The following is a 23,451-nucleotide window of genomic DNA, read 5'->3' as shown; positions in this document are numbered from 1 at the left end:
GTAAAAGTACCATCTTGTTCTGAAATCACATTTTAAAAATAGAATCCTTCTTGGCAAGGCAATGACAATATTTGTAAATCCTGTTATAAGTAGATAGCTTGCTATCATTTGTTGAGAATGTGGGGTGGATTACTGATTAATAAAATGCTAGGGAACATCATTTAAAAAAATTTAACATTAAAAAATAAAATACCATGTTTATTAAATTCTGAACTCAGTACTTCCATTTTGGTGTGCTCAACTAAAAAATACTGGTTAGAATAAAAATACTCGGTCTCATTCCAATCCCACAAAACCAGTTTAGTAATAGTGCATTTAAATTCTGAAATACAAAAGTAATATTATCCATCTCAGTGTGTATCAAACATTAAGTGAAAGTCACTCAGTCATGTCCAACTCTTGCAATCCCACAGACTATACAGTTCATGGAATTGTCCTGACCAGGATGCCAAAGTGGGTAGCCTTTCCCTTCTCCAAGGCATCCTCCGAACCCAGGGATCAAACCCAGGTCTCCCTCATTGCAGGTGGATTCTTTCAAACATTAATATGTATACAAATCACTTGGGTGTCTTGTTAAAATATAGATTGTACGGGAGTAGATCCAGGGTGGGCCTTGCCTTCTGCATTTTTATCATGTTCCTGGAACACCCACAATATCAGAAAAGGTTCCCTGCCTGCCCAAGCCACAGGTGGGTACTGAGCTCTAGAAATCTGGCTAGTATGACTGAGAAATTTTCTGTAATTTTATTTAAATTTAAAACAGCCACATGAAATTGGTGGCTACAGTATCAGACAGTGCAGCCCTAGAACTTCACTTTCAGAATCTCTCAGTCAACTCCTCTCTGATCACAAGCTGCTGACCCTCCAGCTCATTCACTCCAGTGTCACCAGAACAACCATTAGTCAACCCTTCAGTCCCTTGATCCAACCACTTATTGTCTATTGTGCTTTCCATATCATAATTTTCCTCCTAACCAAGCTCTACCTCAGAGCCCTTTACCATAGCAAAAACAGTGCATACTCAGTTCCCTTGAATGCCTCCTCTCAGTTATAATTACCTGGCAAAACCTCAGCTCTGGTTAAACATAAATCTGTTTACTCTGTGACAGGATCCAAACAGTGTTAGGATGGCTAGAGAAACACGTGCAGCCAATACTGATCTCACTTTCAGTTATGGTCACTAATCTCAAGAGAGCCCTCAGAAATTTTCTTATACCACTGCTGATTCACTTTCTCACTCGCAGAACAATAGGAAAATACTTGACAGTCTCTCTTCTTCCCTCCAACCTCTAAGAGCACCTCAGTTCAGTTCAGTTGCTCAGTCGTGTCTGACTCTTTGCAACCCCATGAACCGCAGCACGCCAGGCCTCCCTGTCCATCACCAACTGCCGGAGCCTACCCAAACTCATGTCAATCAAGTCGGTGATGTCATCCAGCCATCTCATCCTCTGCCGTCCCCTTCTCCTCCTGCCCTCAATCCCTCCCAGCATGAGGGTCTTTTCCAATGAGTCCCTGCTCCCATCCTAATACTTGGCTAATGATCTGACTTTTTTTTTGAAAACAGAATCAATCAGAAGAGAAGTACTCATCTTGCTACCACCAAATAAATCTACCCTGTTCTTAAACCAATACTTACAACTTGTGCATTGGGTCCCAGCACCTCTTTTCTACTCAAGAAACATCCTCTGACTTTGCTCCCTTCTCTCCATATCATCCTTTCTCATATTTGGATGGACTGTTTTCATTAGCATACCAAAAAAGTAAAATCCTTCCCTGACCTCAAGTCCTATTCTAGCTACACAATATTTCTCTGTTCTCCGCATAGGAAAATTCCTTTAGAAAGCTATGAATACTTGCTGTCTCTCTTTTCTGATTTCCCTTTCTCTCTTGACTCTGCTGCTGCTTCTGCTAAGTCGCTTCAGTCGTGTCTGACTCTGTGCGACCCCATAGACGGTAGCCCACCAGGGATTCTCCAGGCAAGAACACTGGAGTGGGTTGCCATTTCCTTCTCCAATGCATGGAAGTGAAAAGTGAAAGTGAAGTCGCTCAGTCGTCTCCAACTCTTAGCGACCCCATGGACTGCAGCCCACCAGGCTCCTCCGTCCATGGGATTTTCCAGGCACGAGTACTGGGGTGGGGTGCCATGGCCTTCTCTTGAGTCTAGTTCACCTTTATACCTACTACTTCATTGAAACTATTCTTATCAGTCACCAACGACCACCTTAACAAATAAAATGGTCCCTCATGAAGCTTAATTTCAAGACATCTGGCATAGTTGACCATGTCCTCCTGTAAATACTTTCTTCAGATCCACTGTATTCTTGAATCTGGTACATTCCTCTTACAGACTTTCCATGGCTTGATTTCTCATTTCATTCAGAGCTTTGCCCAAACAACAGCTCTTTAGAGATGCCTTCCCTTGACCACTCCAGCTAAAAGAACATCCCTCAAACAGTATACTTTCTTATAATTTTTTTTCTAGCACCATTTACCTTTTCTTTCCCATTACAATGTAAGTCCATAAGAACAGGGATTCTATCTGCTTTGTTCACAAGTATTATCCCCATTGTCTGGGAGTCAATCGATAAATTTTTTGAATAGATTAATGATTCTTTCTTCCAGAGCATCAGCTTTTACCTTAGAATTTTTCCCTGTACTGGATCCCTTCGGTGAAATAACTGAGGATTATTCACATGTTCTTTTAACTCCCAATTCTTCACATAAATACATATCCAAACTAGAAAGCCATTAACTTTAAGATCATTGAGTAGTAGCTGAAATATCTGAAATTTGATATGTTCAGTGCTTCTATGTAAAGCCATATCATTTAATGAGGACATTTCCCACTGTAAAGCTTATGATACCCATTTGATTATACTTATTGATTTTTTGGCAACATATCTCCAAGCACACTGAAATATTTTTGAAATATGCAACAGATAGGTATCTATTACTTCAAACAAATAGCTACTAACCTCAGTAAGCAACGTTTTAATTTTATTTCCAGAGTAAATAGCTGCAGCAGTTTTTTCTTCTGCCAGTTTCCTGAGAAAGTTTCTCAAAAAGCTGTTTTTCAGAGTAAGAAAAGCTGCCAGAATTCCTCTAGAAATAGTTGTGTTTTCTTCATCTATTTTTGATGTAGGATTATAAATAACCCCCAACCGACTATGACCACTTGTTTTCTGCAAAACACATTTAAAGGTGATAAAGATCAGTATTTTACATATCCTTTTACAATGGACTTTTGTAAATTTCATAAAATTTTCCAAGACTAAAATCATACAAAGTACACTTGACCCCTGAACAATGCAGGGGTCAGACACACTGACCCCCTGAGCAGTCTTAAATCCACTTATAGTTGGTCTTCCGTATTCAAAGTTCCACATCTGTAGAGTCAGCCAACCACAGATGACATAATACTGTAGTATTTACTACTGAAAAAAATTTGTGCATAAGTGGACCCATGCTGTTCAAACCCTGCAGCTGAAAGAGCAAAAGTATATTCTTTGACTACAGTATAATTAAGTTAGAAATCAATAACCAAAAGAAAACTAGAACATCAGTCCAGTTTTTATGAGATTTGGTTTACAGCCCAGCATCTACAAATGTTTCTTAAATATTACATTCGTGCTTTGTAAGAACATATACTATGCAATGTGTATTTTTCTATCAATATTCATTTGGTAAAGTTTGGGGATTTTATTATTCAAATCATCTGTACATCCCTATTGATTTTCTGTTTACTTGTTTTACTTATTACTGAGACAGATAATGTAAAAAACTAGTACAATATGGAGGCTGGCAGACCAAGATCAGTGTGCCAGCATGGGCAGGTGCTGGTGAGGACCCTGTTCTGGTTGCATTTTCTAATTTCTCCTTGGATCCTTACATGACAGAAAGAGAGCAGGCTAGCTCTAGGACCTCGTCTTATAAGAGCACTAATCCCATTTATAAGGACTCCACCCTTATGACCTAATTACCTCCTAAAGGTCCCATCTCCAAATATCAGCATATTGAGGATTAGATTTGAACATAAAATTTTTGAAAGAAAAGAAAAAAGTGTTAGTCCCTCAGTAGTGTCCGACTCTGTGTGATCCCATGGACTGTAGCCTGCCAGGCTCTTTGGTCCATGGAATTCTCTAGGCAAGAATGCTGGAGTGCTTTGCCATTGCCTTCTCCAGGGGGATCTTCCCCACCCAGGGATCAAACCTGAGTCTTCTGCATTGCAAGAAGACTCTTTTACCATCTGAGCCACCAGGGAAGCCCTATAAATTTTTTGGGGGACACAAACATTCAGTACATACATGCTACTAGACATGTACATGTAAGTCCAACAGCAAGTACTAGGAGAGAATATACAAGTCATGAATCACAGAAGACATGCAGGGCTGTCTTTTCTGGGGCAAGGTCACTATCGTACATGCAGAAAGAATCTGAATTCCTGCCTTAGCACCATGTTCTAACCAAGTTAAGGAACTGAAAATGTTAACATGAAGGAAAATAAAGACTTAATGCACGTTTTTCATACTGCTTTCTCAAAATTACAACACATTAATTTTTGTAGAAAGTGTCCAAATACTCACCATGTGATTTAATGCATTAAAAAGCAGTTTTCTCCCAGATGGTTTGTCAAAATCAGCAACAATCCAGAAAGTAACTGAAGAAATTACATCATCATCTGAAAGTTTCAAACAGTATAAACTAATTCTTAAAATCAAAACAAAGACAGGAACATTTCCAGTTAACAAAATACATAAAAATAATAGTTTTTAAAATGAATCATTTTGAAAATAAGAAAATATTGGTAAAAATTAAACACACACAGAGTGAAATACATAGAAAATGTTAAGAGTAATTCATTTATAAACTTTGTATAAATTCAGATACCAAAAAGATAGAATAGTCACCAAGAAACACATCTATGGGATACTTCTGCCAGTAGAGAAAATTGTATTATGCTTATCAAGATTCCACTGTTGGCATGCAAAATTGCCTTCCAGCTACATATGTAAAAAAAAAGTGATATTTATGCCTTACATAATGTAAAACCACACACAATAAATTATTAGCAGATACTGGAAACGGCAATATTTTATTAGCTTATGATTCATGTATTTCAAAAATTCTGGCTATTGTTAACTTAGTCTAATTCACATCATCTTATGCCAAAAACATCAATACATTTTTTTTCCAGAAACATTTGAAAATCTGGAAGCCACAAGATGAAACAATTTTTAATTCTGCAGTCACAGTTAAATTGGTTTAATTTCATCCAACCTCAGCATATAAAATCTGAAATAATACTTGTCTGGCTATCATTGAACCTATACAAAAATTAGTCCCTTAGATCATATGACCCACTTAAAATAACTGTAGAAAGTTTGCCTCACCAAAAACTTACACCTGAATAGATGTGAAGTTACAGTTCTATCACTCTTGTTCAATCACTAAGTCGTGTCCGACTCTTTGTAACCCCATGGACTGCAGCAAGCCAGGCTTCCCTGTCCTGCACCATCTCCTGGAGTTTACTCAAACTCATATCCACTGAGTAGGTGATGCTATCATACCATACCCAGTAATATATAATTATGCAAAAGCTGGCTTTGGTTAATGAAACAAATATGCAACAAAATGGACACACTGATTCTCCTTGCAATCCTTGAGAAGCAATTTAATAGTAATGCAGTGGTGGCACATTCTTTTCAAAGAAGAAAGGTAAAGAATTCTCATGCCTTCTTAAATGTCAGCATTTTTACAATTACAAATAGTAAACTGAGAAATACTCCAAAAATGCTAAGCAAGTTTCTCCCAATTTTATATTTGTTTCAGTTCAGTTTAGTTCAGTCACTCAGTCATGTCCGACTCTTTGCAACCCCATGATCGCAACAAGCCAGCCCTCTCTGTCCATCACCAACTCCCGGGTCCACACAAACTCATGTCCATCAAGTTGGTGATGCCATCCAGCCATCTCATCCTCTGTCGTCCCCTTCTCCTCCTGCCCCTAATCCCTCCCAGCATCAGGGTCTTTTCAAAAGAGTCAACTCTTTGCATGAGGTGGCCAAAGTATTGAGTTTTAGCTTTAGCATCAGTCCTTCCAATGAACACCCAGGACTGAGCTCCTTCAGAACGGACTGGTTGGATCTCCTTGCAGTCCAAGGGACTCTCAAGTCTTCTCCAACACCACAGTTCAAAAGCATCAATTCTTCAGTGCTCAGCTTTCTTCACAGTCCAACTCTCACATCCATACACTGACCACTGGAAAAACCATAGCTTTGACTAGACGGACCTTTGTTGGCAAAGTAATGTCTCTGCTTTTGAATATGCTATCTAGGTTGGTCATAATTTTCCTTCCAAGGAGTAAGCGTCTTTTAATTTCATGGCTGCAGTCACCATCTGCAGTGATTTTGGGGCCCAAAAAAATAAAGTCTGACACTGTTTCCCCATCTATTTCCCATGAAGTGATGGGACCAGATGCCATGATCTTCGTTTTCTGAATGTTGAGCTTTAAGCCAACTTTTTCACTCTCCTCTTTCACTTTCAACAAGAGGCTTTTTAGTTCCTCTTCACTTTCTGCCATAAGAGTGGTGTCATTTGCATATCTGAGGTTATTGATATTTCTCCTGGCAATCTTGATTCCAGCTTGTGTTTCTTCCAGCCCAGTGTTTCTAATGATGTACTCTGCATATAAGTTAAATAAGCAGGGTGACAATAAAAGCCTTGACGTACTTCTTTTCCTATTTGGAACCAGTCTGTTGTTCCATGTCCAGTTCTAACTGTTGCTTCCTGACCTGCATATAGGTTTCTCAAGAGGCAGATCAGGTGGTCTGGTATTCCCATCTCTTTCAGAATTTTCCACAGTTTGTTGTGATCCACACAGTCTAAGGCTTTGGCATAGTCAATAAAGCAGAAATAGATGTTTTTCTGGAACTCTCTTGCTTTTTCTATGATCCAGCGGATGTTGGCCATTTGATCTCTGGTTCCTCTGCCTTTTCTAAAACCAGCTTGAACATCAGGAAGTTTACGGTTCACGTATTGCTGAAACCTGGCTTAGAGAATTTTGAGCATTACTTTACTAGCGTGTGAGATGAGTGCAGTTGTGCGGTAGTTTGAGCATTCTTTGGCATTGCCTTTTCTTGGGATTGGAATGAAAACTGACCTTTTCCAGTCCTGTGGCCACTGCTGAGTTTTCCAAATTTGCTGGCATATAGACTGCAGCACTTTCACAGCATCATCTTTCAGGATTTGAAATAGCTCAACTGGAATTCCATCACCTCCACTAGCTTTGTTCGTAGTGATGTTTTCTAAGGCCCACTTGACTTCACATTCCAGGATGTGTGGCTCTAGGTCAGTGATCACACCATCGTGATTATCTGGTCGTGAAGATCTTTTTTGTACAGTTCTTCTGTGTATTCCTGCCACCTCTTCTTAATATCTTCTGCTTCTGTTAGGTCCATACCATTTCTGTCCTTTATCGAGCCCATCTTTGCATGAAATGTTCCCTTGGGAACTCTAATTTTCTTGAAGAGATCTCTAGTCTTTCCCACTCTGTTGGTTTCCTCTATTTCTTTGCATTGAACGCTGAGGAAGGCTTTCTTATCTCTCCTTGCTATTCTTTGGAACTCTGCATTCAGATGCTTATATGTTTCTTTTTCTCCTTTGCTTTTTGCTTCTCTTCTTTTCATAGCTATTTAAGGCCTCCCCAGACAGCCATTTTGCTTTTTTGCATTTTTTTTCTTGGGGATGGTCTTGATCCCATAAAAATAAAGAAATAAGGTGTTTCTCAGTTAATTATTCTTTTAAATTGAAAGAGATTTAATCTAAGGGCATTAATTATAGGCTAACTTACTCTATTCTGATGCCCCGAAGCAATTTTTGAAATACAATCCAGAACCTGATAAATATACTTCTATTTTTTTATTCCCTGTTTCTCTACTTTTCCCTTCACTTGACACATTCAGGACCTTAGCCTGCCATACAATGGAACTGAATTATATTTTATTATTTGTTGAATTTCTTGTAGACAGACCACTTTATGAACATAAAATCACAGATCTGTTAGAAAGTAACTCAAAGGTGATCTGGTCCTAATTTGGATTCACCCCATAGCATTCTCAAAAACTAGCTGTCTGCTTAAATCTCTCTCATATATAAAAATTACCCCTTATTTCACAGTAATTTCATCTTTAGATCACTCATTGTCAGAAAGTTACCACTTTATATAACAACATAAAAATCAGCTTTCTTTTATGTTTCATGCATGGGTTCTCTGTGTTCTCTCCAGAACAAAGTGGGTCAAACAAAACAAAGTGAAACTCAAACCAACCAAACTCCATTATCTGAAGAATTCATGGTATCTCACAAGTCTGCAGTCATATTGCAGTTTTCCTATCTAGGCTAAATCATTATTTCCAAAGATGTTCCTGTCTTGGTCCCCCTTCCTTTGGATATGACCGCTATCCTAAGCAAAACATTCAGACACTGTTTAACCAGAATGCAGAACTAGTCTCCTCTCATCTGGGGATTACACTTTTATTCATGCCTTATAAGATTATCAGGTTACTTAATCTTGGAAGTGTTTTACCACCTTCCTAAAAAGGAGAATAACAGAATAGCTAGCTTTAAAAAAAAGGCAAAGAAATAAGATTAACCCCCTGCATATATGATTAGCTAGGACAGGCGGCATCATTTTTCTCAGCAAAATCCTTTTATCCTAACAATTTACAAATTCTCAAATTGAAAACCAGGCCTCTAATCAAATATCAACATACAAAAATGTGTTATGCAAACATTTAATAAAATTATTAACTTTTACCATTTAGGAATAAATTCAGGAAAATAAAATATGCTTATTACCTCCTTCAGTTACATAGTGCATGTTCTCTGCAATTACAGCACTCTTATCTTGTGTATCCAGGAACAAGAAAGTAGAGAAATCTTCAACATCAGCAGTTACTAAAAATTTTAATGTTAAATGTTAAATAATGAATTAATAAAATATTCACAACTCAATAAACATTTGTAGAAAAGGAAGGATTATTTTACCTGATGTAGATATCAAATTAAGGTACTGCCATTTATTGTGCAAAATCAAAGGATTTATACGGGGCACAACATTATTTTTACCCATTAGGAAGTCAACTGCATTTATTCGATCATTTAAGGTACCCTAAAATAACAAAATATTATTTAGGCAATATAGGCAATTTATATGCATATGTTTTAATATGATGCAGAGAATACATTTAAAGATTGCTTAATCTAAAATAAGTCAATTTAAGATTCTTATAATAAATTTTCCTGTAAAACTTTGGAGTTTATTTCCAATTAAGCAATTTTTAGATGTAATTATGCACAGATAAATTTAATTACTACTTTAAAAAGCACTACTAAATGATTAGAATGGAAACTTTTATGCAATTGACTTTAGCTATTAAGATAGTTCTAATACAGAAATAATTTATAAATATCATTCATCAGACATTTTCTCATACATGCTTACCTACCATAAAAACTTCCTTTTGTAAATATGCAGTTGTATCCATCATTCTGTGAAGAACAGCCATTTCTAGTTCCTTAAAATTCAGCTCTTCACGGTCAAAGGATTCACCATTATAAAGAGCTTGAGGCAAAGGACCCAAGCCAGTCATCTTATAAAAGTTTGTTCCTGCCTACTCAATTAAAAAAATACCAGAGAGTTAAACAGAATATGTCTGTTTGAAAAAGAAATACATAAAGGGACTGCAACATTTTTGTATGTCATAGAAAAATGTCAGTTTTGCTAATTTTATCTGTTCTTTGCAACACCACTTAAAGGAAGGTAATTTACCTACAGAGAACAAGTCAGAAAACTTTTTTTAAAAGGGCCAGACACATATTTTAGGTTTTGTGAGCCATCTGGTCTGTAACACAACTACTCAATAGTGATGTTACAGTGCAAACTAATGTTACAGTGTTGTGTGTTACAGTGACACACAACAAATGAATGAATGAACCTGGCTGTCTCCAACAACCTGTGTTTATAAAAACAGGTGGAAAAACAGGTGGTGGAAAGCCTGGATTTGGCTTGGGGCCTGTAGTTTTCTGGCCTTTGATAAAAGGGTATGACTTTACTTTAAAAAAATACATCTACCTGCATAAGAGGTTAATTTATCTCTATGTTCATTTGTTTAATAAACATTCATTGAATTCATGTGTTTGGATAGACTCTGTGAGTACAAAGCTAAAATATCTGCCTGAATATATACACATATATACAAGCAAAACTGAGGCCATATACCAGGTTTTATGGGAGCCCAGAAAAGAAGTGACAAAGTTTGAGTGTGGAGAGAAGGGATCATAGAAACCCTCTTCAGGGAATAACAGCAAAATCTTAAAGGACAAGTAAAAATTTGCTTGTCCTTTAAAAGTGGAGAAAGACATTCCAAGCAAAAACAGACAGCACTGCAAGGAATAGAAGGGAAAAGAGAATATGGTATATTCAGGTAATGGCAAACAGTTTCCTGTGTTTACAGTGGAAGGAGTTATTAATATGTAGGGAGAAGATATTAGGCCAGAGGGGTGGAGAGGCTAGATCATGAAGGTCTTCAGCATCTGGATTTTATCTTGTATGATACAGTATCACTAATAATTCATTCACTACTCAACACTATGTATCAATAAAATTGTCATGATAGCCAACATATTAATAATTACTCTCTGAAGCTAAGTACTATTATTATATTCACTTTATAGATGATGAAACATACAGAGTCACTTCCAATGTCATATAACTACTACATTTTGGAAACAGAATTTGTACTTACAAGTGTGTGACAAATAGTCTGAACTTGTAACCACTGAACTAGATTATCTGTGAGCTATATTACATATATATATAACTGTATATATATGCCGGGAGAAGTATCAGTAACCTCAGATATGCAGATGACACCACACCTATGGCAGAAAGCAAAGAAGAAGAGCCTCTTGATGAAAGTGAAAGAAAAGAGTGAGAAAGTTGGCTTAAAGCTCAACATTCAGAAAACTAAGATCATGGAATCTGGTCCCATCACTTCATGGCAAATAGATGGGGAAATAGTGACAGACTTTGTTTTTTTGGGCTCCAAAATCACTACAGATGGTGACTGCAGCCATGAAATTAAAAGATGCTTGCTCCTTGGAAGAAAAGTTATGACCAACCTAGACAGCATATTATTGGAGAAGGAAATGGCAACCCACTCCAGTGTTCTTGCCTGGAGAATCCCAGGGACGGGGGAGCCTGGTGGGCTGCAGTCTATGGGGTCGCACAGAGTCGGACACGACTGAAGCGACTTAGCAGCAGCAGCAGCAGACAGCATATTAAAAATCAGAGACATTACTTTGCCAACAAAGGACCATCTAGTCAAAGCTATGGTTTTTCCAATAGTCATGTATGTGAGAGCTGGACTGTGACAAATGCTGAGCTGTGGTGTTGGAGAAGACTCGAGAGATCCTTGGACTACAAGGAGATCCAACAGAGAAATATCAATAACCTCAGATATGCAGATACCACCACCCTTATGGCAGAAAGTGAAGAACTAAAGAGCCTCTTGACGAAAGTGAAAGAGGAGAGTGAAAAAGTTGGCTTAAAGCTCAACATTCAGAAAACGAAGATCATGGCATCCGGTCCCATCACTTCATGGGAAATAGATGGGGAAACAGTGAAAACAGTGGCTGACTTTCTTTTTCTGGGCTCCAAAATCACCACAGATGCTGACTGCAGCCATGAAATTAAAAGATGCTTACTCCCTGGAAGGAAAGTTATGACCAAGTTAGACAGCATATTAAAAAGCAGAGACATTACTTTGTCAACAAAGGTCCATGTGGTCAAGACTATGGTTTTCCCAGTGGTCATATATGGATGTGAGAGTTGGACTATAAAGAAAGCTGAGCGCCGAAGAATTGATGCTTTTGAACTGTGGTGTTGGAGAAGACTCTTGAGAGTCCCTTGGACTGCAAGGAGATCCAACCAGTCCATCCTAAAGGAGATCAGTCCTGGGTGTTCATTGGAAGGACTGATGTTGAGGCTGAAACTCCAATACTTTGGCCACCTGATGTGAAGAGCTGACTCACTGGAAAAGACCCTGATGCTGGGAAAGATTGAGGGCAGGAGGAGAAGGGGACAACAGAGGATGAGATGGTTGGATGGCATCATCAACTCAATGGACATGGGTTTGAGTCGACTCCAGGAGTTGGTGATGGACAGGGAGGTATGGCGTGCTGCAGTTCATGGGGTCGCAAAGAGTCAGACACGATGAGCGACTGAACTGAACTGAAGGAGATATGTATATTCACAATTATATCTTCTTGGACTGATCCATTGATCATTATATGATATCCTCCTTTGTCCCTTATTTCAGCCTTTGTTTTAAACTCTATTTCATCTGACGTAACTGGTCCCCGGATTTCTTCTGATCGCCACTGCATGAAATACCTATTTAATTCCCTCACTTCAGTCTGTGTGTATCTTCAGATCTGAAGTTAAGTCTCTTGGAGGCAGCTTATACACAAGTCTTGCTTGTTTATCCATCTGGTTACTGTCCTTTGATTGAAGCATTTAGTCCATTTACATTTAAGTAATTATTGGTGGGTATGTACATATTGCCATTTTGTTAATTGTTTTAATGATTTTCTACACTATTAGTTCTGAGAAGTAACTTTTTTGATGTCAACAGTGGTAACTTAAACACTGTATAAAACGTGTCATTCAAAGGTATAAATTTCCCTTTTTTTAACGTTTAAAATCTAAATCTGATTGTAGAGTTAGTTATATAAAGATCATTTATTCATGAGATAATAAAAGCTTCTTCACCATATTTTTAAAAATTTGCATTCCAACTTACCTTTCTTTCACCATCATATTTAGAATCAATTCCCAAAATATCCCAAATATTAGCATGAGGAAATTTATTTTGGAGAACACGCTTGACATTGTTCACAGTGAGTATTTTGTGATTCTCCACTTCTTGGTACACCTGTGAAAATAAAGATATTATGATTTTCATCTTACAGTAATTAGTTTTATTTCTTTTCCTTAGCATGAATATTTACAAAGAACTTATTTTATATTTTCTAGGTTCTAAGCATATTACATACATTCATTTATATATACACACTTACCCCCACATACAGAGATAAGCAAACTATTTTAACAATAAAATCTATCATCTTCTAACTAAAGTGGTATTGTGAATATTCTATAGCTTTCAAAATACCGCATCAAGTTTCTATGTTAGTCTATTTTGATTAAGCCAGACCCTATAATTCTTAATAAAACAATGGTTACCTTTATTTAAAAAAAAAAATCTATATTTGGGTTTCCCTGGTGGCTCAGAGGTTACAGTGTCTGCCTGCAATGCGGGAGGCCTGGGTTCAATCCCTGGGTTGGGAAGATCCCCTGGAGAAGGAAATGGCAACCCACTCCAGTATTCTTGGACAGAGGAGCCTGGTGGGCTACAGTCCACGGGGTCACACACACAAATAGTTTAAATGACTTATTTCAGAAATGCTTATTTTCATATCCAATTGTTTTTTAGTAAATATCTTAACTAGCTTTTTTTCTATACATCCATTCTTTCTCCAGTCTCAAAATACTTTAATCATACTGGCATAAAGTAAGCTGTTACCCCTTTATTTTTTTCCCCATTTCCCCTTTCACTATAGATCGTCTACCATGACCCAGACACTGTTCCACATGGGGATAACAGACAGCTCTGCCTCAAGAAAGATGGTATTTCTGAGCAGATGATTTACTGAAACATTAACGTGAACCTGAGCCAAGACATTCTGGGGAAAGAGCCTACCAAGCAGAGGGGAAAAACTAGTAAGTACAAACATCATTAGGTAGTATTTTGATATATCAAATAAGAATATTATTTTTAGTCCCAATTCACTTGAAGTATTATTGCCAGAGACAATCCTTATATTATGACTGACAGAATCTTCATATTATTCTGCAGAGTAAGGAATTAGCATTCTGCAATTTCCTTTTATCACTATAAACTGTGTAACCTATCCCTTTAAGAGGTGACAGATCTAAAAGTAGCTCTTAGACTTTGATTTTATGAGTCTCTCAGTTTATGAGGCAGTTTTCTCCTTACATTGAAGTAGAACATACTATGATCTTCAGTTCAGTTCAGTCGCTCAGTTGTGTCCAACTCTTTGCGACCCCATGAATCGCAGCACTCAAGGCCTCCCTGTCCATCACCAACTCATGGAGTTCACCCAGACTCACGTCCATCGAGTCAGTGATGCCATCCAGCCACCTCATCCTCTGTTGTCCCCTTCTCCTCCTGCCCCCAATCCCTCCCAGCATCAGTCTTTTCCAATGAGTCAACTCTTCACATGAGGTGGCAAAAGTACTGGAGTTTCAGCTTTAGCATTCCTTCCAAAGAAATCCCAGGGCTGATCTCCTTCAGAATGGACTGGTTGGATCTCCTTGCAGTCCAAGGGACTCTCAAGAGTCTTCTCCAACACCACAGTTCAAAAGCATAAATTCTTCGGCGCTCAGCATTCTTCACAGTACAACTCTCACATCCATACATGACCACTGGAAAAACAATAGCCTTGACTAGACGGCCCTTTGTTGGCAAAGTAATGTCTCTGCTTTTGAATATGCTATCTAGGTTGGTCGTAACTTTCTTTCCAAGGAGTAAGCATCTTTTAATTTCATGGCAGCAATCACCATCTGCAGTGATTTTTGGAGCCCAGAAAAATAAAGTCTGACACTGTTTCCACTGTTTCCCCATCTATTTCCCATGAAGTGGACGGACCGGATGCCATGATCTTCCTTTTCTGAATGTTGAACTTGAAGCCAACTCTTTCACTCTCCACTTTCACTTTCATCAAGAGGCTTTTGAGTTCCTCTTCACTTTCTGCCATAAGGGTGGTGTCATCTGCATATCTGAGGTTATTGATACTTCTCCCGGCAATCTTGATTCCAGCTTGTGTTTCTTCCAGTCCAGCATTTCTCATGATGTACTCTGCATAGAAGTTAAATAAACAGGGTGACAATATACAGCCTTGATGTACTCCTTTTCCTATTTGGAACCAGTCTGTTATTCCATGTCCAGTTCTAACTGTTGCTTCCTGACCTGCATACAAATTTCTCAAGAGGCAGATCAGGTGGCCTGGTATTCCCATCTCTTTCAGAATTTTCCACTATGATCTTAATAACTCAAAAAAAGGGGGAAAGTACAGCCTTCTGTAAAACATAAACTGATTAGAAAATAAGATTCTGAATAAAGCAAAAGTTATATATGAAAAGTCTTTGAGGTCAGTCATTTTACTAATTTGTTACTTTAAAAATATTAGGTATTCCTAAGGTATCTAAGTTAGCTAGAATGTCTTACATAAGCTACTTTAGATACATAGCAATTCAATCTTCTTATATATAATTTCAAAAATTTTTTTGAGGAATTTGCGATGCCATGCAATTTATTCACATTTTAGATAATATAGTTTATATGCAAATGTTTATTAAAAATGCAATCCTTTTTTAAACCAACTCTGTTCCTATGGAAAGCAAAAGACTGTGTGTAATCTAAATATATTAATACACTATGAGAATTTGAGACCTGAAATAAAAATATAAGTCCTTTCATTTTCATTAACATGTGTATGTAACATCTTGTAAGCACAAAAGAGAGATTTTCAATTTTGTGAAATTTATAATCTAGTTAGGAAGGCAAACTTGCAGATATGTAAGTACTTTAACCCAAATATTACAGACTTACACCTTTGAACATCATACATAAATTTCAAATTTTTGTGATTTAATCTCCAATTGCTTGGCTTCAGAATGTCTAAATTCTTCCCCCAAACTTTGAACTTTCTATTTTGTATTGGGCTATGGGCTTCCCTGGTGGCTCAGATGATAAAGAATCTGCCTGCAATGCAGGAGACCCAGGTTTAATCCCAGGGTTGGGAGGATGCCCTGGAGAAAGACATGGCAACCCAGTCCAGTAGTCTTGCTTTGAAAATCCCAAGGACGGAGAAGCCTGGGAAGCTATGGTTCATAGGGTTGCAAAGAGTTGGACATGACAGAAGTGACTTAGCACACATGCATAGTCTATTAACAATGTTGTGGTAGCTTCTGGTGAATAGCAAAGGGACTCAGCCATATATAATTTTAAGAAATGTTATGTAACTTGGTAAGCAAAAAAAGTATGGGACATTGTGAAGTATAACTAAAAAAACGAACCATCTCCACAAACAAACCAGATAACACTGAAAATGAACATCACTGTGGATTATAATATCAGTTCAGTTCAGTCGCTCAGTCGCGTCCGACTCTTTGCGACCCCATGAATCGCAGCACGCAAGGCCTCCCTGTCCATCACCAACTCCCTGAGTTCACTCAAACTCACATCCATCGAGTCGGTGATGCCATCCAGTCATCTCATCCTCTGTCGTCCCCTTCTCCTCCTGCCCCAAATCCCTCCCAGCATCAGTCTTTTCCAATGAGTCAACTCTTCACATGAGGTGGCCAAAGTACTGGAGTTTCAGCTTTAGCATCATTCCTTCCAAAGAACACCCAGGACTGATCTCCTTTAAGATGGACTGGTTGGATCTCCTTGCAGTCCAAGGGACTCTCAAGAGTCTTCTCCAACACCACAGTTCAAAAGCATCAATTCTTCGGCGCTCAGCTTTCTTCACAGTCCAACTCTCACATCCATACATGACTACTAGAAAAACACAGCCTTGACTAGACGGACCTTTGTTGGCAAAGGAATGTCTCTGCTTTTTAATATGTTGTTTAGGTTGGCCAAAACTTTCTTCCAGGGAGTAAGCATCTTTTAATTTCATGGCTGCAATCACCATCTGCAGTGATTTTCGAGCCCCCAAAAATAAAGTCAGCCACTGTTTCTACTGTTTCTCCATCTATTTCCCATGAAGTGATGGGACCAGATGCCATGATCTTAGTTTTCTGAATGTTGAGCTTTAAGCCAACTTTTTCACTCTCCTCTTTCACTTTCATCAAGAGGCTTTTTAGTTCCTCTTCACTTTCTGCCATAAGGGTGGTGTCAACTGCATATCTGAGGTTATTGATATTTCTCCTGGCAATCTATTGGTGAAGCACAATTTTCCTCCCAATGTCATCTCCCTCTGTTTCTCAGAAGCAAGCATCATCTTGTTTATGTTTACCATTTCCTTACCTTTTAAGTTCTAGAGTTTTATCTGAATGTATTTCCAGGCACTATGATATTTAGTTTTGTTTGCTTTTTGAGCTTTATACAGTACATGGTAATATTTCAGCCTTCTATACTTTCATTATGCCTCTAATACATCCATAATTTTAGCATATCATGATCCATCATGTGAAATGATTAAATTTTACTGATTAATATGGATTATATATATATATAGTATACCAATATACCATATATATGTAGTTTGCAGTTTGTTGCTATTGTGCATGATTCTGCTAATAGTCTCCTACAGCAACGATTTGTCTCAAAGTATGTGTGTGTGCATGTGTGTAGGGAATATGCAAATTTAACCTCAAATTTTGAAGAACTACAATTGTTTCTCAAAGTGGTTATACCAATTCATATTCTTATAGGCAGTGTAACAGCAGAAAGGAATTTCCATTGTTCTCCATTCTCATTAATGTATGATACTGTCAGCTTTCTTAATTACTGCCAAATTATAGGAGATAAGATATATCTCAGGGTAAGCTTTATTTGCATTTTTATGATTTCCGAGATACTCAGTTACCATTAATTGTAATAAACATTTACTTACTTTAATAATTTCAATACATTTTGGCTTAACATTAATGTATCCTCTAATATTTTGAAAAATCTCTTTATGTATTTTTTTCACTGGGTTTTCAATTTGCAGGAAATCTAATACATATCATGTACTGCAAATATTTCTCTTCCTTGGAACTTTTTCCTTCACTACTTTGTGATATCTGTTTTATGATATCTGATGAACAATGCACTGGGTTTCATTTGTAAGTAGCTAAATCTATCAGTATTCTCCTTCAGACTCATAATTTTTAAAATATTATTGAGGAACCTTAACTCCTTTGTGGTCCTAATTTCTTTCTAACATCTTAATGCTTTGTTTCTCACACTAAGTTTTTAAACTACCTGATATTATTTTTTACATAATGTGTGAAATCCTATCTGTTTGTACCACATTATCATTAACTGCCCAGCTACGAGCTGTTTAAGTCCATTCCAATATGATAGGAAGTTGTAATAACGGTTGACAAGCCATAGAACAATAAATATAAAAATCAATAGAAGATTTTTAAAGCTATAATCTGACTCTCTTAACACCAACAATACAGTTCTTTAATGCATTTATATTTCCATTATGAGCCATAAGAGAACCACCATTATAAAATAATCTTCTTACCTCATGTTACTTCCTTAATCAGATTCTTACCAATTTCTTAGTTTGTCAGATTCAGTATCAATCTTATCATTTATCATTCTGATACCAATTTGCTGCCGTGAAGTTTTCCTCCTTTGAAAATCTCTACGAAGTCTTATAAATTTTGCCACTTAGAACATTTAAATTTGAAATAATCTTCTCCACTCATGATTTTATTCAAAACCCAGTTCAAGAATTCTCTAATTATTTTCTATCAATATGCCTCCTCTAAATTTATGTATACAATTTATGTTCCTTTATCAGTTGGGTAAACCTAAATAAATTCAGATTTTGGCAGAGCCTCAGTTGCCTTGTTTATAAAGTGGGGACAATATTGTGTACTTAAGCTGAGAGTTGCAAGAATCAAATTCATCTTGTGCACTAATCTATCATGACAGTTTTTATAAACTAAAATGTTAAAACAAATAGTAATAATGATAACAACACAAAAACACTCTACATTCTGAAGAAACTATATGTAGTGCATTAACTCACATGTACTATGAACATAAACGCTTGTGATACACCATTCTCTTCTGCAATATAATTGAAAGCTCGCCAAAGGGCAACTCCAACATCATTTTTTCCATCAACCTCATCATCTGTATTAACAATGAACACAAAACCAATTCTAGGAAAGAAGATGAATAAGAAATGTTACAACTCCCTCTTGAACCATAACAAACCACTGATTTTAAACATTATTAGACTTCAACATCTAGATGGAGGGAATGAGTTAACAGATGGGGTAAAGAAGAGTATCACTGTTTGAAAAGGTTTGATTTGTAATGACTATTCACCAAAATTCTCATCTCTGTAGGAGTCTTCCAAAATGTAAAACTCTCTGGTAGTGACATTATCAAGTGGCTACTTTTTTTTCCAGAAAAAAAAAAAGAGGGGGGGCCGGGAAGTGTACTCTTAACACAACCATAGGAAATGGATCTATCTTGAAGCACCCAAAGTGACAAGATCATTCTCTCAGGAAGGTAATACAGTAAACAAGATTAGCAAGCAGGTGTGATTAACAGAGTCTATCATAAGGGTGTATGATTCTTCACAACATACAGCACTGAGATAACATCACTTTGAATTCCACATTAACACCCTGTGTAACACAACGTGAACATCACTGGATTTCCTTCAATTGACAGTTATAAATTGACAATTACCTAAGAGGAATTTTATGATGATAGAAAAGTTCAGCAACTTTTATAAAATCCACGGTATATTCTTGAGCAGGATCAATAAACAGAACCTAAAAAAAAGTAGACAGTCTATAATCACCATTTTAACACTTCAGAATTTTTATGAAATTGAAATTTAATATAATTTCTGTAACTAAAAGTATGAAATTCAAGGTACAATTTCTTAAAACTTTCTAGTAAAGAATTTTGAGGAATGTATATAAGAGTTTCATAGTTTATGATGAATTTCTAAAAGCTATCCACCCCAATATAATAATACATGAAATTTAATCAGATTACTCATCTTCTTTTTGAAGCACAGCTCAAAGTAAATGTTTTTGTTTTTTGTTTTTTTTGGAAGTGAAATATCTTATTCTAAGTATTCACTGGGTTTTCTGTGATAAATTTTTAAAAAAAGAAACAAATTGAATTTTGACCAAAAAAATAATGGCTTAACATCTGCTGTAGGAATTAAGATATTCACTTACTATGTGAAAAACTGTAAAAGCCCTAGATGTTTTCTCCACAGTTTAAATTTCTATAAGGTTACCTAACACTGTAATAATGAACATTTATATGCACAGATTACAAAGTAGTATTTATTTTTCCCTTAAATGTACTGAAATTTATTAATTCTTATAGAAGTAAAGTTTGATCATAAATTCCTTTTAGAAAATTTAACCATAACCCATCAACTTAATATTGGTATTATAAAGGTACATGGGGATAAAACAATAAAAGGCAGGTATAAACAATAAAACAATAAACAGGTATAAAACAATAAAAGGCCTGATAGCTTGTGAAACCTAGTCAGCCATGCCACCTCAAGCTTATTACAATTAGGCAAATACTTCCTTATTACTCAGATGCCTAATTACCAACAGCAAGGTAGTACCAAAAAACCCAGTGATATCTTTATAAAAGATGCACACAAAATTTCAAAATATAAAACTCACCAAATTATGAAAATTACGCCTTATGAAAGGTATACTTCCAGGGAATACTGGTTTCAAAAGTTCCTGGTAACTTGAAGGCCATGTTAAATACATCTCATCAGTTTCTAAGTTATTAACCCACTAGAAAAGAATCCAGAAAGCTGTGAAAGCTATATTAATACTTAAATCATTTTCAAAGCCAAATCTGACTTTATCAAATAGCAAGTGAAATATACCTAAGATTTTCTACATTTCTGATTAAGTATAAGAAGCTAGATGAATATTCTATAAGGAACAAACATTATGTGCAACAATTTTACATTCCCATAGCCTTTACATTACATTTCCTTTGAAACAACTATTTACTTGCTTGTTTTTCATATTAAAAAATTAAACTATATTAAATAGTCTTCATAAACCATTTAAGGTATAGGAGGCAATGAGGTCATTCACCTCTCTAAAATTTAAAAGCTTGGACATAAGGAAAATAAAATGACTTAGAAAAATTAAATTTTTAAAACCAACACTTAGGACATCCAGTTCTAATCAAGGTGGAATAGCTTATATTTAACTGGCCCTCTCTCCTGAAACAATAACAGGAAGAGAAAACCATTGTTTAGAGGCTTGGAGGTATGGGTCAATCAACAATCAAGAACTAAGGAGCTACAACCCTTGAAAGCAGGAGGAACATGAGGCAAGCACCACGTTCGTCTCAATTTTGTTCCTGGGGGCATTTTCACAACTGCAGTCTGAAGGAAGATAATTCAAACAGCAAATGACAGTCCTATCTGGCTCTACAATACGGAAAAGATATATGATGTGAGTATCTTATCCCTTGGTGGTGAGTTATATTTTTTTTATTTCAAGTGAGAAACCAGCATTATGCTTTATGCATCAGTCCCACTGAACTTGAATTCACGACTGGAGGTTGAGTAGCTTTTGATGTGGATCAAAACAGCTGAATGGGTTTATTTAAAATTCAGATTCCTTGGCACCACTTCAGACCTACTAAATAATTCCCATTCAAAACAAGTGCCCTACGTGATTCTTATCACAAATACTAAAGTTAGAAAACTATAGAAATGACACAATTTATGGCCATGAGTGCTGGGTGAAGCAGTTGAGGTGATATCTGGATCCGTTTTAGAGAACTACTGACAACACAGGAAATCACGTTGACTAGGTTCCCAGACACTGACTGCCCTGCCTCTAGTCTCAGGTGAGCATACACACAGAAGCAGCAACAGGAACTAGAAGGGTGCCTCACAAAGTCGTGTGCAGAACTAGCACTGACAGTCCAAAGATCTACCTCCATCTGTTCTGCTGGTCATAACTCAGGCCCTGGCTATCTACTAGGCTTCCAAGATACTGAAAAGAAGATGTTGTCATTTATTGATTAGAACCTGTAAAACAACCTCAACATCCAGGGAGTTATACAAGTCAACAAAGAATCACAGGATAGGTCAATCTGTTAGAGGCTGATACTCATTCTGAGGGAAGCAAAGACTTACAGTTCACATCTTTTGAGTTCTTTTGGGGGAGTGACATTAGCTAAAACATCTGAGTAAGAAATTCCAAAACTTCATCCTTATATAAAAGCATGGAAAAACTAGAAAATCTGTGGGAATGATCATTTTCAGAACCATGAAAATCAATCAAAATTTTACAGCAACCCTGAGAGTGTTTATTCAAGAAAAAACTCTGAATCTCAGTAAGAACACTGAGATTTGTGGTACTGTAATAATTTACCTCAATCCCATTTACTGCTACCAGCCTAAACAGTAGCCTTGAAAATGACAGCTCACATTCCAGTACCAATATTGGAAGCAGGAGAATGGGCTTTATTCTGAAAGAATTTTAAGTTTTTGTCTGAACTGTCTGGTGACTTCCTAGAAAACCTTCTGAAAAGTCTTGCCTTTACCCTGCCTCACTCATAATTTGCCTAGTATGAAAGCTGTTACTCTAATTGATGTAAAACGTTTACTGGAAAATGTTTAGACACTCCTGAAATAGAAAATCATTGGAATACACGTTGAAGTAACTACAAACCTAGTGAGGAAAGGTTGGGAAATGGGAAACAGGGCTTTGAGAGGTTCTGATGAACTCCTGGGAATGTACAAGGCCATGGACATGCTCAGGAAAGACCGAGAGAAGGCCCTACATTCTCACTTCTGGTTGACTTTCAAGCTCTATGCAAACAAGAATTGAAGGCGAATGCAGAGATGCAGACCGCCTGGTTGAATGTTCAGTGTGTGCTACTCTCCCTCCCTCCACGTGTGACACACACAAAGCACCTCTGTCAAGATGCAAAGATTGGGAGATTTTCTGGTTCCAGGTATTTAAGTAAAACCTCGGTCCAGTAGTTGGCAGATGAATAGGCTAACCTAACAGAGATTTCTGTGGCCACACATGAAAAAGAATACAGACTCTATAAAATGAGTCACTATTAAACAACAGCAAACAGCAATAATCACAAATCCCAGGGAGGGGTGAGAATCTGACTTCTAGGAAGTGCCACAGTATTCAGTACTTCAACAACAAAAAAATAAAAGGCAATGAAAAATTCTAAATTAAACATAAGGAAACAATTCCATTTATAGTAACATCAAAAAGTGTAAAATACTTAAAAATAATTTAACAACCCTGAAACTTACACTGAAAGCTGCAAAACACTGTTGAAAGAAATTATGCTAAATAAATGGAAAGGCACCTCACATTCACGGACTGGAAGATGTCTAAATAGCAACTGTAATATGTCTAAATGGCAATATTCCTTAAATAATTTATCGATTCAACAAAATCTCAATAAAAATTCCAGCTTGTCTTTTTTTTTACAGAAATGGACAAGCTCATTCCATAATTCAAAAAGAAAGGAAAAAGGTGTAAAATGCCAAGACAATCTTAAAGATGAAGAATAAAGTTGTAGG

The 23,451-nt window shown here is 36.8% G+C and overlaps 1 protein-coding gene across 3 annotated transcripts in view; it reads right to left on the bottom strand.

Moving 5' to 3' along the window:
• Positions 1 to 23,451, bottom strand: part of UGGT2 (UDP-glucose glycoprotein glucosyltransferase 2) — a 147,037-nt gene that overhangs the window by 60,180 nt on the left and 63,406 nt on the right. For all 3 annotated transcript variants that reach the window (XM_025262666.3, XM_006074284.4, XM_025262667.3), the window contains 9 exons: positions 20,546 to 20,665; positions 19,575 to 19,660; positions 18,901 to 19,036; positions 12,861 to 12,992; positions 9,504 to 9,668; positions 9,043 to 9,166; positions 8,854 to 8,952; positions 4,584 to 4,678; positions 2,976 to 3,182 (listed from right to left, as the gene is read on the bottom strand). In XM_025262666.3, the coding sequence (XP_025118451.2) occupies positions 2,976 to 3,182; positions 4,584 to 4,678; positions 8,854 to 8,952; positions 9,043 to 9,166; positions 9,504 to 9,668; positions 12,861 to 12,992; positions 18,901 to 19,036; positions 19,575 to 19,660; positions 20,546 to 20,665 (1,164 nt within the window). The remainder of the gene's footprint in view (positions 1 to 2,975; positions 3,183 to 4,583; positions 4,679 to 8,853; positions 8,953 to 9,042; positions 9,167 to 9,503; positions 9,669 to 12,860; positions 12,993 to 18,900; positions 19,037 to 19,574; positions 19,661 to 20,545; positions 20,666 to 23,451) is intronic.

This window comes from Bubalus bubalis, chromosome 13 (genome assembly GCF_019923935.1).
Source record: "Bubalus bubalis isolate 160015118507 breed Murrah chromosome 13, NDDB_SH_1, whole genome shotgun sequence".
Lineage (NCBI taxonomy): Eukaryota > Metazoa > Chordata > Mammalia > Artiodactyla > Bovidae > Bubalus > Bubalus bubalis.
This window is presented reverse-complemented; position numbering and strand designations above follow the sequence as displayed.